The sequence below is a fragment of the Bactrocera oleae genome, chromosome 4 (assembly GCF_042242935.1).
Source record: "Bactrocera oleae isolate idBacOlea1 chromosome 4, idBacOlea1, whole genome shotgun sequence".
NCBI lineage: Eukaryota > Metazoa > Arthropoda > Insecta > Diptera > Tephritidae > Bactrocera > Bactrocera oleae.
The window spans coordinates 65,930,790-65,945,563 of record NC_091538.1 but is presented as its reverse complement, the minus strand read 5'-3'; the positions used below and the strand labels follow the sequence as shown (position 1 = coordinate 65,945,563).

General features: G+C 32.9%; 2 protein-coding genes across 3 annotated transcripts in view; both read left to right on the top strand.

Moving 5' to 3' along the window:
* Positions 1 to 268: 268 nt before the first annotated feature.
* Positions 269 to 1,843, top strand: LOC106627292 (uncharacterized). Its single transcript, XM_014247359.3, has 2 exons — positions 269 to 815; positions 1,347 to 1,843. The coding sequence occupies exons 1-2, from the start codon at positions 423 to 425 to the stop codon at positions 1,710 to 1,712; spliced, it is 759 nt and encodes a 252-aa protein (XP_014102834.3). The 5' UTR covers positions 269 to 422; the 3' UTR covers positions 1,713 to 1,843.
* A 2,950-nt stretch (positions 1,844 to 4,793) lies between these two features.
* Positions 4,794 to 14,774, top strand: part of LOC106627207 (uncharacterized) — a 76,887-nt gene continuing 66,906 nt past the window's right edge. Inside the window, exons 1-2 of one of the 2 annotated variants that reach the window (XM_070107906.1) lie at positions 4,794 to 4,993; positions 8,234 to 8,314. In XM_070107906.1, the coding sequence (XP_069964007.1) occupies positions 8,297 to 8,314 (18 nt within the window). In that variant the 5' untranslated portion in view covers positions 4,794 to 4,993; positions 8,234 to 8,296. Of the gene's footprint in view, positions 5,007 to 8,233; positions 8,315 to 14,774 lie in introns of both variants that reach the window. The other variant, XM_014247258.3, reaches the window with a different exon arrangement.

The window sequence follows — 14,774 nt, the reverse complement described above, 5'->3', positions numbered from 1 at the left end:
TTGTTTTGTAGTCCGGTTGAAATTTCATCAGATGATAACTTTTTTTCTTATGACCATATCTCTCAAAAAAAATTGTTTTTGTTTTTGTCTGTGTATTGTACACTCTTATACCTAACAGAATATGTATCTACAGTTGCATTGTATGTTGGTATACAAAATTTAATTAAAATTGACAAATTATAATAAAATCAAATTGAGTAGTGCCATATAATTACCAAATCATATTAACCAAAATATTCCATATTCATATATATACACTTGACCAGTGCTTTTGAAGATCAGTAACAGGAGAAAGTACAAGTGTGACAGATGTGAAGAACACGATGTAAAGTGCACGGAAATTTAAAATTTCAGCAAAAAATATTTAAAAAATTATAAATACTCAAAATAGAATAGTACTTTAAAAAATAAAAGTAGACAAGATGGTCGCAAAATCTTTACTCTTATTGTTGTTGGCCACAATTGTCAGCAGCGGCTTGGCACAATTGCCTGTGGATTGGCAGCCACTGCTCGATCAGCAGAACTTGGCTCTACGTCAAGTTGTGCAGACATTGCAACTGACCCGTAGCAGAGCTGGGGATACCGATGCCTGTTTCGATTGGTATTTGGATAATCAGACTGCGATCAATGAAGTCTACTATAAGGAATACAACTTATGCGTCAGCGCAGCAACGACGGCCAAGGAATTGCTGTCGCAGCAAAGTGCTTTGGAACGTCAAGATCTTTTGGACGATGGTCAATCACTTTGCTCAAGTATGAGCGCTTGTGAAAGTTTTACCGATGGTTTGCAGTTCTTTCAGTGCTACGAAGAGGCGGTAAGTATTTACTAGTTAACATATTGGTGAAAGGGGGTTATACTGTGATGAGAAATGTCATGAAAAAGTTAGAGAATAAAACGAAAATAAATAAAAAACAAATATATAAAAATATGATAATAAATATGATTATAATAATTAAAACGGATTCAAAAAATTCTATAGTTTATTATTTAAGACATTCAATTGCTAAGCAAAATGTTTGGCGTGCTACAAATTTTATTTGCATACTTTTTAAAAAAAACTGTCTGAAATTGACAAAGATGAGTTCTTGTTTGAGGTAATTGAAAAATGATCGAAGTTAAATATAAAACTCGTAACAAATTTTAGCTAAACTCAATGCGAACTCAATCACAAATAAATGTAGTGATAGAATGATAGTAGTTCGCATTTTAAAAAAATATTTATTATTTTTATTTTTCTTTATAATTTATATAAATAAATAAATAAAAAAATGTATCGCACATCATCGATATACGAGTATATACAATACATAGCAGTCTTATTCCCCCATTTTTCTCTTTTTTCTAGTCTAGCAATAACATTTTGTTTAACATAAGTGTCACTTCGAACGGCATTGCCGAAAGGTTGACAATTTCATATCAAGCCATCAACGACACGCAACGTGTGTGTACTACTGAAGCGCGAGTTAAGAATATCAATGACTTGACTACCAGTAGATTGTATCTGAACAACTGTTTAATTGGTCAGTGGAGCCCACCTGAAACGACCGCTGCTCCCACTGAAGCAACCGCATCGACCGACGATCCCACTGAAGCTACAGCATCAACTAACGCTCCCACTGAAGTTCCCGGAGATACTGAAATTGCGAACGAATCTGATACTTCAGATGAAAGACAAGGCTTACAGGAAGAAGACTTATATGATTATAACTAAATTTTAGGCATGAACAAGCGGAAACTAAATGCACATTTTTAATGCTAAATAGTATTGTGAATATAAAAGTAACAAATATACATACATATTTTATATACAGAAATTATATAGCAATCTAACAGCAAAAACTACTAAGCATTTGATTTTAGTGTTATGCAAAAATGACGTAGCTTAAATGACTTGCCTGTCAGACAGTGTAACATAGAATTTAGGTAGTAAAGTAAAATATATGCCTAAAGTTCTTTGCTCTTATTTTTCAGTTATATAAAACTGCTATCCATTTTAATATAACAGAAGAAGAGAGTCATTATTATAAAGATGAATCAATGATATATTTAAAAACTATCGGAAATATAATATATACACTGATCCAAAATACTAAGATATAGCTTTCCATGAATATTCAGCTCTCGAACACCGAGCAGGTCATTTTATAATTTTCTTTCAAGAGACTCATTCCATGGCGTTGCGTTGCTGTTATGGTTAAAAACTGCGACTTCGCTTTATTTTTTTATTGGTCAAGTAAAAAGTACGTTCGGTTCGAAGTTACCGGAACGGAACGTAGCAAACCACTTTTGTGCTACACGTTCGTTTACAGCATCGGGCCCATAAACTAAATTTATTTTTTCAGCCACTTCGGCTGCTTTTTCGCCTTGATCGAAGAAAAATTGTAAAATATAGCGAATTTTTTTTTTGCTGGTGTCCATCTTTGACGAGCGCTCACAACGTACTGAGTCAATCAATCGAAAAACTGTCAAAGACAAACTTTTAGCGCGAATAAACACGTTTTCAGCGCCGTATAGTATGACATGATGCGACACGTAACACTAGTACTATGGACAATAACGCCATCTCTTAGATAATAACCGAACGAACTTTTTACTTGACCTAATATTTATATATTTTCTATGAATATTTTTTTTAGTAGTTTCAAATATAAATGTTTGTAAATGCTGGGCTTGTCTGCATACGCTTATTAAAATCTTAACTGAGGGAAAGCCACGCTCAGTCAAAAAAGTAAAACGTATACATTTTAATAAATATAACTTTTGTAACTTGATTAATAACTGAGTTATAGCAGTGTACTTATATCTTCTCAAGCGCCTAGATAACGTATATGAGTAACTCCGAACCTATTGCCGACTTTATGCCGAAAATGTTGGTCAATTTGCAAGATATCTCAATGAAATGGGAGTGAGCATGTACTCTGATAATAAACTAATCTGGTTTGATGAATTAATAAAATCGGATCATAAATGACCGCCCTGGTTTATACCAAAATTAAATTAACATATTATCTTGGGTTTATTGCAGTTTGGTGCAAAAATGGATAAAATAGGTGAAATTGATGTGCCTAGAATTTATACAACACCTATTATGTTTTTTTTTCATTATTCTAAATAATATAAAATGGAATATCACGTGTATATCGGTAACATATTTTAGTATAACGACATAAGTAACTGAAATTGGTACAAACATAAGCCTAGACCCTGTATACCTCATACCATCTAAATGTGATCCGGACTGACAAAAAAATTTTTTTTTCAGTTAATACAAATCTTTATTATCGCCTTCAAAATAGGCTCGTTTTGAGCCAATACAAGCATGTCAATGCGTAAATCAATTTTTATACACTTTTTATAAATCTCAGCTGGGATGGCTTTCAATGCCTTCACGGAACCTAATCCGGCGAATACGGTGGTCAGTCACAATCGACTTGTTTGTATGGTAATATTCCTTATTGGCTCCGGACAAGGAAACGGCTCATATTTCGGGACGTCATACGCTAGATTGTTGACCAGTTTCGATGTTCGGTCATCACTAATAATGCGTTTGATGCTCAGCTAAGTTCTCAAGCATCTCTTATGTGACTTCTTCTCGATTCAGGTGTTTAAAGTATTAAAGCCAATTCTACAAAAGTCCACGACACGCGAGTAATGAAAAGTGTTCCGCACTTCTCTCAACTGACTGACACTAAATTTCAATTAAATATCATTACCTTAATGTATTGTCATAAATAAGTATTACTACCGCTGCTTACCAAATTTTTCATGCAGCACACAATAGTAAATTACATAAATAAATTAATGCTGGCGGCAGTCAGACTGCTATATTAATATTTTAGCATAACAAAAAAATATAGACAACAACAAAAAGTAAAGCAAAACAATTCGCCCATCACTATCAGTAACAATTGTAGGCATCACTATTTCATATACTATACGTGTGTGTTTTATTTTTCTGTTTATCTATATATGTGTGGGATTTCCATCAAATACAAGTCCACACATGTCATACGTGTTCGACTCATATGTGTGGGTGAGTTCGCAGAAAAACCAAGCCGCCCACACAGTCGGTTAGCTAAGATATTCACTCAATAAATGTGTAATAAATCAGCTGTGGCTCAAAGTTAAGAGTATTCAGCTGCATAACGAGGCAATAAACTTGAATTGGAATTTATTGGCTGCTGCCGCACTAGTGTATACACTCACGAAGCGCGTCATATGATTGCGGAAAACTTTCAAACTCACCAATTATTATCAACTTTATTTGCCCCGCCTACTGTTTTTGCTGTTGCTGTAAGCGAAACGCTTATCACCGGCGAGTATTACGCAACACTCGCCTGCCACATAGCAGCGGCCACAGCACGGCAGCGATAGCGCCTGCGGGTAGGCTACACTTATTCGCCTAACACAACGCAGGCGGCTAATGAGCGTGAAAGGCTAGCGAGTAAATGATAAAAAACTATTTTTATATTTCTATGTGTGCGTAATTAATTTCCTCATAAGTATTTAGTGATAAATAATCGATTTATTGATAAAATCATTATTATAAATTCACTTCATTTATAATTTCGCAATGTAAATGTGTATTACGCCAGGTGCTTGATTTAATTCAATGTAGAATAAAGTACGCATTTTCACGCTGCGCCTAATCATAATTATATGTAGGTGATGGTCGTAAACCGATTGCGCGCTGCAAAAATTTACATCAATATTGCTAATGTGACAGTAGAAATTGCAACCGAATGCCACTTGTTGCGGAAAATGAATAAATAGCACAATTTTCCAGTTGATCAAGTTAGTTTATTGCGGTCGCCGCGCCTGTGGCACACAAACACACTGCCCCCCGAAACATTTGTATTGCACGCGCGTTGTGTGTATTCAAAATAAATTTTGAAGTTTTTTGCTTTCATAATTCATAATTTTCAACATCAACACAATCACATTGGTGTCCGCGTGGCCTATGTATTTGTATTAAAAAATTTTAAATCAAGTGTGAGCTCAACTTGTGCGTAATTAATTGCAACATTTTTTATAGAAATCATTGGAAAATATTAAATCTTATATTGCTGCAATTTGATTTGATGTACCCAAATAGAAAAGTTAAAAAATAATGCAAAATAACTATAACATAATAATTGTGTCCGAAAAGTTCAGATTTTCGAAAATATATTGACTCGGCATAATAAATTATTAGTTTGAATTGCAAGGCAAATTTTAAAAAACAAATCAAACTGAAATTGATATTCAAAATTATTTGATTTTTAAAGTTATGTACCCATTATAATTTTAAATAAAGAAAAGTTCATAACTATATACAATAATTAAATGCATTACTGACACCCTTGACTATACAAGTAAAGTTATATGAATTTTTTATCGAAAACTTCAAACATAATACAAAAAAAAAACTTTTAGAAAAACAAGAAAAAACATTAACTTCGGCTGCACCAAGGCTATACCACCCTTCACAGGTGAATTTCTGATCGCATAAAAGGGTATAAAAATATCTTTATCTTGATTATGATCGGACAGTTTGTATGACAGCTATATGCGCCTGTGGTCTAATCTGAACCATTTTTTCGAAGATTGTGGTTACTTTGAAAATAACTTGTGCCCAACTTCGTGAAGATATCTTGTGAAATACAAAAGTTTTCCATACAAAGACTTGAATTTGGTCGGTCAATTTGTATGACAACTACATACTATAGTGATCCAATCTAAATCATTTTGCATTGAGAATGCAGCGCTGCTTATGCTAATAAGCTATGCAGAGTTTGTTAAAGTTATTTTTTTAAATTAGAAAGTTTTCCATTCATCAATTCAATTTATCACTGGCTAAATTCGATGACAGAGTTTACAAAAAATATTTCACCAAATTATTATTTCACAATATTTCTCAACCTTCCAGTATCATTTTCACAATACAATTGCCTTTTGCTAAAAAAATAGATATCAGTCCCAACGATTATTTCGCTACTGTCAATAAATTTCTTTCCATCAAACATTCTTTTGAGATCTGTAAACAGAAAATAAGCGCTGAGTTAGTTCTTTAGGAGTTGTTCGCCCTTGAACACCTACCACGTTCATCGTTTTCAAAACTCCTATGATTTCTATAGCAATCCACGATTGGTTGCCGGTATAGAGCAGCACACAGCTAACCACTTTGTAATTGTGTTGCGATTCTTTCTTGGTACTAGAGAAGCTCTTCTTTCTCCTTAGTAACCCATTAGTTTTGCTTTCTATTAAAACTGATTTAAGTCTTAAGCTAATAAAATAAAATAAAAAATCTTTATATTTTCATTTTTGACAATAATTTATTTTCTAAGCCATTCACAATGCTACAACTGATCTAAAATATGCAAAGCAAAACTTAGCAGTATTGAAGATAGCGATTATACCCTAAATGAGGCATCTGCATACTCTTGTTATTGCTTTTGCATTTAATGTTTTGAAAAAAAAGGAACGCACAGCGATAGCGAGCAGAGAAATAGCGAATTGAAGATAGCTAATAGAACTTTTTGTTTGGCAGTTTATATCTTTAGCTAAACTTAATTCTTGAAAATGATCAAGCGCGTACAGCGTGTTTTATTATTATCCAGTAAATTCACACAATCAGCATTCATAAACAGTACATTTTAATTGAATTTCCGTTAAAATAAAATTAATTTTGTATTCAAACACCTGCAGCAATTAACTGATGGGGGCAAAAGCTACGCAGACGAATAGCTACACTTTCCCCACGGCTAGAAGTAATTAGATATTTATATATATATGTATGACAAAGCGTGACACACTCACACACATACACACACTTTTTTATATGTTTTTTTTTCTCAATTTGCGTACCAAATTTTATTCTAAACTTTCGCGTGCGGTTTATTTCGCCTGCAGACTAATTTGTTATTGGAAATTCAACAAAATATATTAAATTTGCACACTGAACACGCCTGCTGCTGAGGCGTCGACAGTACTAGCTATTTTTTAAATAAACAGATATGCATACTTATATATATATATATATATGCATTTATACCTATATCCACATATTATACTTGTATATGCACACATATGCTGCATGTGTGTGTATGAGGACACCCTTATATGTGTGCCATTGTAACGGTATACGCACACATATATCACAGACTACACATAGCAATCCAAACGGTTATTAACTTTTGCTAGTCCGGTTGCTGTAACGAAGCAATAAGCTCCAACACATGCGGCTACACATACACACATGTATATGAAAATATTGCAAATCCCTCGCTCATAAATTTGCCAACTTTCTAGTTTTTTAAATTATTAAACTATTTTTGTAGTTGTTTCATTCATTTTTGGTGTGAAAGTTTAAAATCACAATTAAAATGAAAGCCAACCTCGATTCGGTACGTTGCATGCAACATTTATCATTGACAACAAAAGAACAATGGCAAACGCTTCATATAAGCGAAAGAACTGTGAAAAAAATTAGTTAATAATATTAGTTTATTACAAATTTATGCTTTACACATACATATATATATATATATATATTTATACCCTAAACAGGGTATACGGTGAGTAGATCAAGACATGTCCTTATGTATATCTATCCGTCTGTATATACGCGAACTAGCCCCGCAGTTTTTGAAATATCGATCTGAAATATTGCACATCTGCTTATCTCCACAAGAAACTGCTTATTTGTTGTAATTGCCGATATCGGATCACTATAGCATATAGCTGCCATACAAAATTACCTATCAAAATGAAGTCCTTGACTGAAAAACGTTTTTAGTTTACGAGATATCTTCACAAAATTTGGCACTGATTATTGCCTAAAGCAATGCTACAATATCCAAAAAAATTGTTGAGATCGGAGCACTAAAGCCATCGGAGATCGGAGCTGTCATACAAACTGTCCGATCAAAATCAATATAAAGATCATTTTATACCCTTTTCTGCTATAAGAAATGCTGCTGTGATATTATTATAGCTTTGGTGCAGCCAAAGTTAGCGGTTTTGTTTTGTTTGTATATTCATGTATTATATTTAATATATATACATATATATGCATATAAGGTGACATGAATGATAACATTACATTGTTGCTCCATAAACAGATTTATAAAATAAAATATAAAATATTTATTATCTAAATAAATTGTGTTAAAAACAGTAGAACGACCGCTTTAAAAAAAATATTATTTTGTTTAAATTTCACAACTTATTTCCTCAACCATTTAATTGCAGTTAACGTTTGTTTACCTTTGGTGGAACTCGAGCATAATTAACCCACTCGTTGTAATTAACAGCATGTTGATGCACAGTTTCGTAAGTACACACCTTGCTAATATCACACATACTTATATAGAAATTTAATGTTTACTATATGAGAAAATATCTGTGTAATTTTTAATATTCAAAACTGCAAATAAAAATCTGATTATATATTTATGCGATTAAATTGCATAATTTTTTTTTAACACATAATTTAATTTTTTTTCACGCTTAAAATTTAATTCTGTTATAATTTTTTTTCGCCGTTAATAGTAATGGGTATTTTATTTAAACAGCTTTACTTGTTATTTGTTTAAACTTTTTTCACTTACTTTTTATTTTCATTTAAATACATAGCTGCCTACACATCAGTAGCTGGCTGTTATAACAATGCCAGTTTTTGCCTTTTTTTGTGAAGGAACTGATTATCAATAACATAAATAATAAATATTAAGAGCTTTAAAAAAGTATTATAAATTGTATTGATAGTTAAAAATAATTTTGTTTTTTTTTTTCATATAAAATTTTTCAATGCATTTAAAATTACTTCGTATTAAGTACTTGATAAATTTGTTTTTACCAATATCTCTTTCACTTTTTGTATTTGTTGAAAGCAATCTTTTATTACATCTAAATATAAGCTATGTTTAAAGTTATCATTACATAAATATATTTTTACCAATATAAATCATAAAAGTAATGTTAATAAGTCAGAAGGTTAAACAAAATATAGAGATTTTTATATGCAGCATATGAAGTTTGGATAAAAGTATAAACCAGTTTCAGTATAATGGAAGCACAGAAGCCATACTCCAAACACAAATGTTTTTTAAGTTTTGCTACAATAAATTCATGAATACTTCCGAAAAAATTTCGTTGAAAGACAACTGGACAAATGGTTGTGTACTACCCAGAACTTACTGTTCTGCGTTTTTCTAGTGGTAGGGTTGCGAAATGTCCACTTTTGTCAAAAAAACAATCAATTATTTGCTTGGAAGTGCTTCGTGCGCGACCAACTTTTGTTGGATTCGACTTATCTCGAAACACCCATACAATCTAATGCTGTTTCCTTTGGGGCTAATACTCGTAAATCAACGATTTAGCATCTGCCATGTTGTCATAGACGTGTTTCGCAGCACCGCTATCGTATTTTGTTTACGATTGATAAATTATGTGAAGTCCAAGGTGAATAAATTTTTTTAAGTCAAATGTAAGTTCATGCAATATTGAAAGTATGCTGTTCCACTATTGCCTATAGTTGTCTCATTCTCACGATAGGTCACATGACGATCTTGTAATATCAGTTTGCGCACAGCATCTGTCGTTTTCCGAACAACAATTGATTTTGAACGAAATTATTCCTGAAGAAATATATGGCCTTTTTGGCCGAGATGAATATTTTAAGTTACTGTAAACAACACAAACAGCGCTGCTATGTCAAAATGTTCTTGGTATGTATAACATCAAAAATGTCAAAGTTTACAATAATGTGGTGAGTTGACATATTGCAACTCTAAGGTTGCCAAATCCCAAAATATAAAAGGCAACCTACCTACCTATATGTAGGAATTGATCCCTTAAGCGTCAGAGTCGGTGAGAACGGCTAAACCGATAGACTTGAAATTTTTATATTATAATCATTTTGGATAGGTAACGAGAGCCCTCATTTTGTCTAAATCAAAATTTTTACAATTAATTCGATCATAACCTTGCTTTTTGGATATGAGATTATTTTAAAGAGAAAAATCTTACTCACTAGCAGGCACCTTTTGATTCAAATCCAAAATTGATGGTGATGATGATGACAATTTTCCATTTATGTGCACAGAGAAAATCAATTGCACATTATTATAATAAATTTTGTAAATAAAATGCTTAGTCAGAGAAAAGTCGGAAACCTAAGGTTTTTTTTTTAATTTTTGTTACCTAGAAATGTCCTTTCGACATTTGTTTTCTGTGTTCGCATTTCATAGCAAAGACTAAAACCGTTTCATGCATTACAAAATTGCAAGATCAAGCTTAGCAAAGTCCTTGAGGGTTCCCTTTTACGAAGCAAAGCGTTTCACTTCAATTGAAATCTGAATTTCACTCAATCACCACCGCCTTGCGTATAACAAGCGTTTCAGACGCATACGTTGTGAGAAGTGCCATTAATTTTCAGAAAAAAACAAACAAAAAAAGAAACAAAAACTTGAAACTCGTTTACCGTCAGCGCGCATGCGCATGAGAGCCGCTAGCAGATTGACAAATTTTAATATGTCGAAGCTTCACGGAGACCATGAATTTGATGGTGATGATGATGACAATGGCGATGTGCGCCATCAATTTTCCATTTATGCGCACAGAGAAAATCAACAAAAAATACAAAAACAACAAACATACCAAAAGACAAAAGACGAGAAAAGCTTTAGGAAGCATATGGCAAATGCTTGCATAAGAAAGCAACGCTGCACGTGAATGCAAATATGAAGTTTAAATTTCGAAAGAAAAAAACAACTGAGAATAAAAAATGAAATATGCAACTTGAAAAAGTCGCGCGCTGGCTTTGCACAAAAGCGACGAATGCCAAAGTGTGACTTGTAAACAAGACACACTTTACACGCACCATGCTAAAACAACAACAAGCCTAAGGTGCCACCAGAATTCCCGGTGGAGAATGGCAGGAGGATCGCTGTGATTGTCATGCAATGCCCGCTGGCGGTTGAATGCATATGTCAGGCGGCGGCTGTAACAGACACGAAAAACGCACACAAAGATTTGTTGCTCAAAACACACCTCAGCCTGACATCCGTCACACAAACATAGAGAAGGACAGAGGCAAAGAGAGAAAGAACGAAAAAAAAAGTGTAAAAAAAATTCCTTCAGTGGCGAAGTTGTAAAGATTGTTGACGGATGTGAGTGTGTGTTTATGTGACGGGGTGTTTGTGTAGTTGTTTTTGTTTTTCAACTTCTATAAAGCAAATCTACGCACATCTCGCAGCTATAAAAACTTAAAAATGTATACTTTCGTATGAATGTCATTGTGTTCAAGTGAGTGTGTGTGTGTTTGTTGAACAACTCATGTGTCACTCAAACGCATTTGCATTCGTTGTAAGAAATTTAAGTGAACGTAAGGTGAGTTGCTTTATAGCAATGCTCTATAACGTTTTATCCAATAGGTCAATTGATCTATTGATTGAATTGAAACACAATCAGCTGCGGCGACCGTTATGGATCAATGTCGTTATATTGAAAACAATATGTTGTCTCCGCTTGACCCTTTAATCATGTAGGATGCCTTGCTCGCTTTCTCCTACACCATTTGGTTTAAGTCGTTATCTGCTGCTTTTTAGTTCACTGCGCTGCTCTTCGTTAACCTCATCATATAGTTCGTACATTGCTACACCTCACACGATTGCTGTTCGAGAAATTCATGAACCAGTCACCGAATCTGGCTTCGATTTGTGTGTAGAACTACTTATATCACGTCACGTCAGCCCTTTACATTAAATTACATAACATCATAAGATATCGCATTCCATTCCATGACTTTATTGGATCACATAAAACATCCTTGCATTATTATGTCACTTGGCTTCACTTCAGCTCAAATTACTTACTCAGGGTATTGTATCATAGTCATCTAAATAACATCATGCCTTGGCATCATATGCTATATATAACCTCCATAACGCAGCAACTTTTCAGTTCAAAGAATAACTCTTTACAAATCATCACATCATGTTATGACATCACATGATACAACTCTTTTCAAATTAATTGAGTACAGTAATGTCATCAATACAAAGTCATCACATTACATAAGACCAAACAAATCGGATCATAAAACACGTTAGTTTGTTATACCGTATGGCTTAACGTCAAATTAACACTTTGAATAATATTATATTATCTTATATTGGCACATCACTCCCTGTCACTAAATCAATCATGCCAATAAACCATATAACTTTACAATTTTTTACACCACATCATGCCATTATAACATCGTGTTATACTATTTACATCCTATTTGTCGTTTCGTCCAATTTAACACATTTTTTTACTATTTACTTAATTAATATCATATGAAATTAATATATATCATTTTTAATAATATCACGTTGAATAATATCACCTCCAAAGCCATATTTCACCATATCATAACGCAAGAACAACAGGTGATTTGAAAATTATTAAAGAAGTCACCGTACTCTATACACTTGATTCATATGAAATCGAATCATATCACACCACCTCAAGCCAAATTAAAAAAATCAGCTATAGTTAACTCAAGGCATCACATCACAACAACGGATCTTACGTTTTTTTTTGCTATTGTGTCTTAACAGATTAGTGTAAAACTCAAAACACCAATATATATTCATATTTCCAGAGATTTTACCTTTCAAAATAACATACCAAAATTTTAAATCCATTTCTCAAATAATTTCTAAGTTACAGCCTTCTAAAATGTAACCGCTAAGTTTCAACAGCACCGTCAGGTTCTCTTGAATTTGCTTCATTGTTTACTCGGATTTTATATTTTTCTTCAAATATTTAACTGAGTATTTTTAAATGATGTATAAATATATGTTTAAGTATTTAAAAGAATTGATACAGTAGCTATTATTTTAAATTTCCAAAAATCGCCTTATTCAGTCAAACACACTTGCTGTGTGATTTTTAAAATAAATTTAATTTGAATTTACGTTGAATTAATTTATTTCTAGCATCAAAACCAGTATATAAAATCGTTAGTTAATCATTAATCAAAAATATTTGCAATCCAAAAATTTTCTTTATTCAGTTGCAACGGTTTTTTAACTTCACACGTATGCAAATCGGCAAAATATGCGCTTTCTAATTATTTTCCACACATAAATCATACAAAACCTTTGCGGTCATATTCTTTTCACACTTCACATATGTGCCACATAAGCAATTGGGATTTCATCTGAAATTAATTTAATTCCTGCAACGGGAATTTAAATGTGCAAGCTTGAGTGCCAAACAAGCCCAGTGAGTAGTGTTGCAACACCGTCGGCATTTAATTCTCAAATCGCAGCGCATTATCGTCGCTACAAGCGTTTTAGCTTATACTGTTTACTTTTCGGCGCGCAAAATGCGATTAAAGCGCCAAAGGCTTATGTCGGGTACTCCAACACACTCATATATGTACTGGTATGTGTGTGGTGTATATGTACATGAATATATGGTACATATGTTGTATAGTTTCATGCAGTTACAACGAATCGGTTCGTATATATTTGTGTAAAGATTTGCGATTCATTTCACGCTTGTTTAAATAGCAGCTGCCAGCTGTCAGCTTTAAAGAGTCGGAATACAAAATGGAGCATATACGCGCATTAGGGTTGGCCGTGCGAAAGGATTTATTCAAAATATACACTTACAAACTATCAAATGAGAAATTAAGACTATTAGATTGTGTAAGCGTTATAAGAAAGATGAGCTGAGGGGCTTACATATTTTAATAATAGACAGTAAAATTAAACTAAATATCCGACGGCGTGTGGATTTAAGTATGTTATTTTTAAAAGTGTAACCTATAGAAATATGAAAATTTTTTTTTTATAATTTCAGACTAGGTGTGCCCCTGAAAATGTGAATATTGAAAAATTTTCCGACACCAAAAAAGTGGTTATTTTATTCACAGCATTGTATACTTTTTGAAAATCTATTAAACATTTGATGTTGAGTTTTTATAGTTCCCTTTTATTTTTAATAATTTTATCCACTAAAAATAGTGATATCCTTATGTAGACTTATATATATTATATATATATGCATGAAGTTCTATGTCTAAGCGCACGAACATCCCCTCAGCTGTTGCATAAACATTTGATTGTTTCACTTAATTGCTTTTCACACACATTCCTACAAACAGCAGGTGCGAAATTGCAGCAGTACAAGCGACTACCATTTGCTTTATTGTTTCTTTAGAGGTCATCTTAATTCCTGCAAAGCAAAATCTATTATTAGACAGTTTAATTGATACTGTTGAAAATTTAAAAGATATACACTTAAGCAATGCTCTTGTAAATCAACGTCCAAATTAATTTAATTTAGTTTAAAACCAGAATTTAATGCAAAACTTTCGTTTTTTTCTATTAAGGAAAAATAGTTTAATTTTGTTATTGACATGTTGCAAGAAGTTTGGTTCTCATAACAGCTCAAAGTGGTATCAGAATAAACGTCCTAGATATAGAATGATACAGGTGCGCTCTTTAATGGTGGACATTCACTTAACGATTGAGTTGGTTAGACGTATTTTGGAAACCTCCATTCCAAACAATACAGCAGCATTGTGAAGATTTACATTGAAAATAACCGGTCAATTGTGATATCACACGTGATCTTTACAACACTATTCGCCATCTGGTATTTCACGGGCCAATGTGAGATCGTCTAAATGCAGCTGATCAACAACCATGAGACTTCAACGGATGGATTGAAGCTATCAAGAAAAGTACTGTCGAAAATCCATAAAAGTGGATGGAAAAAAATACTGATG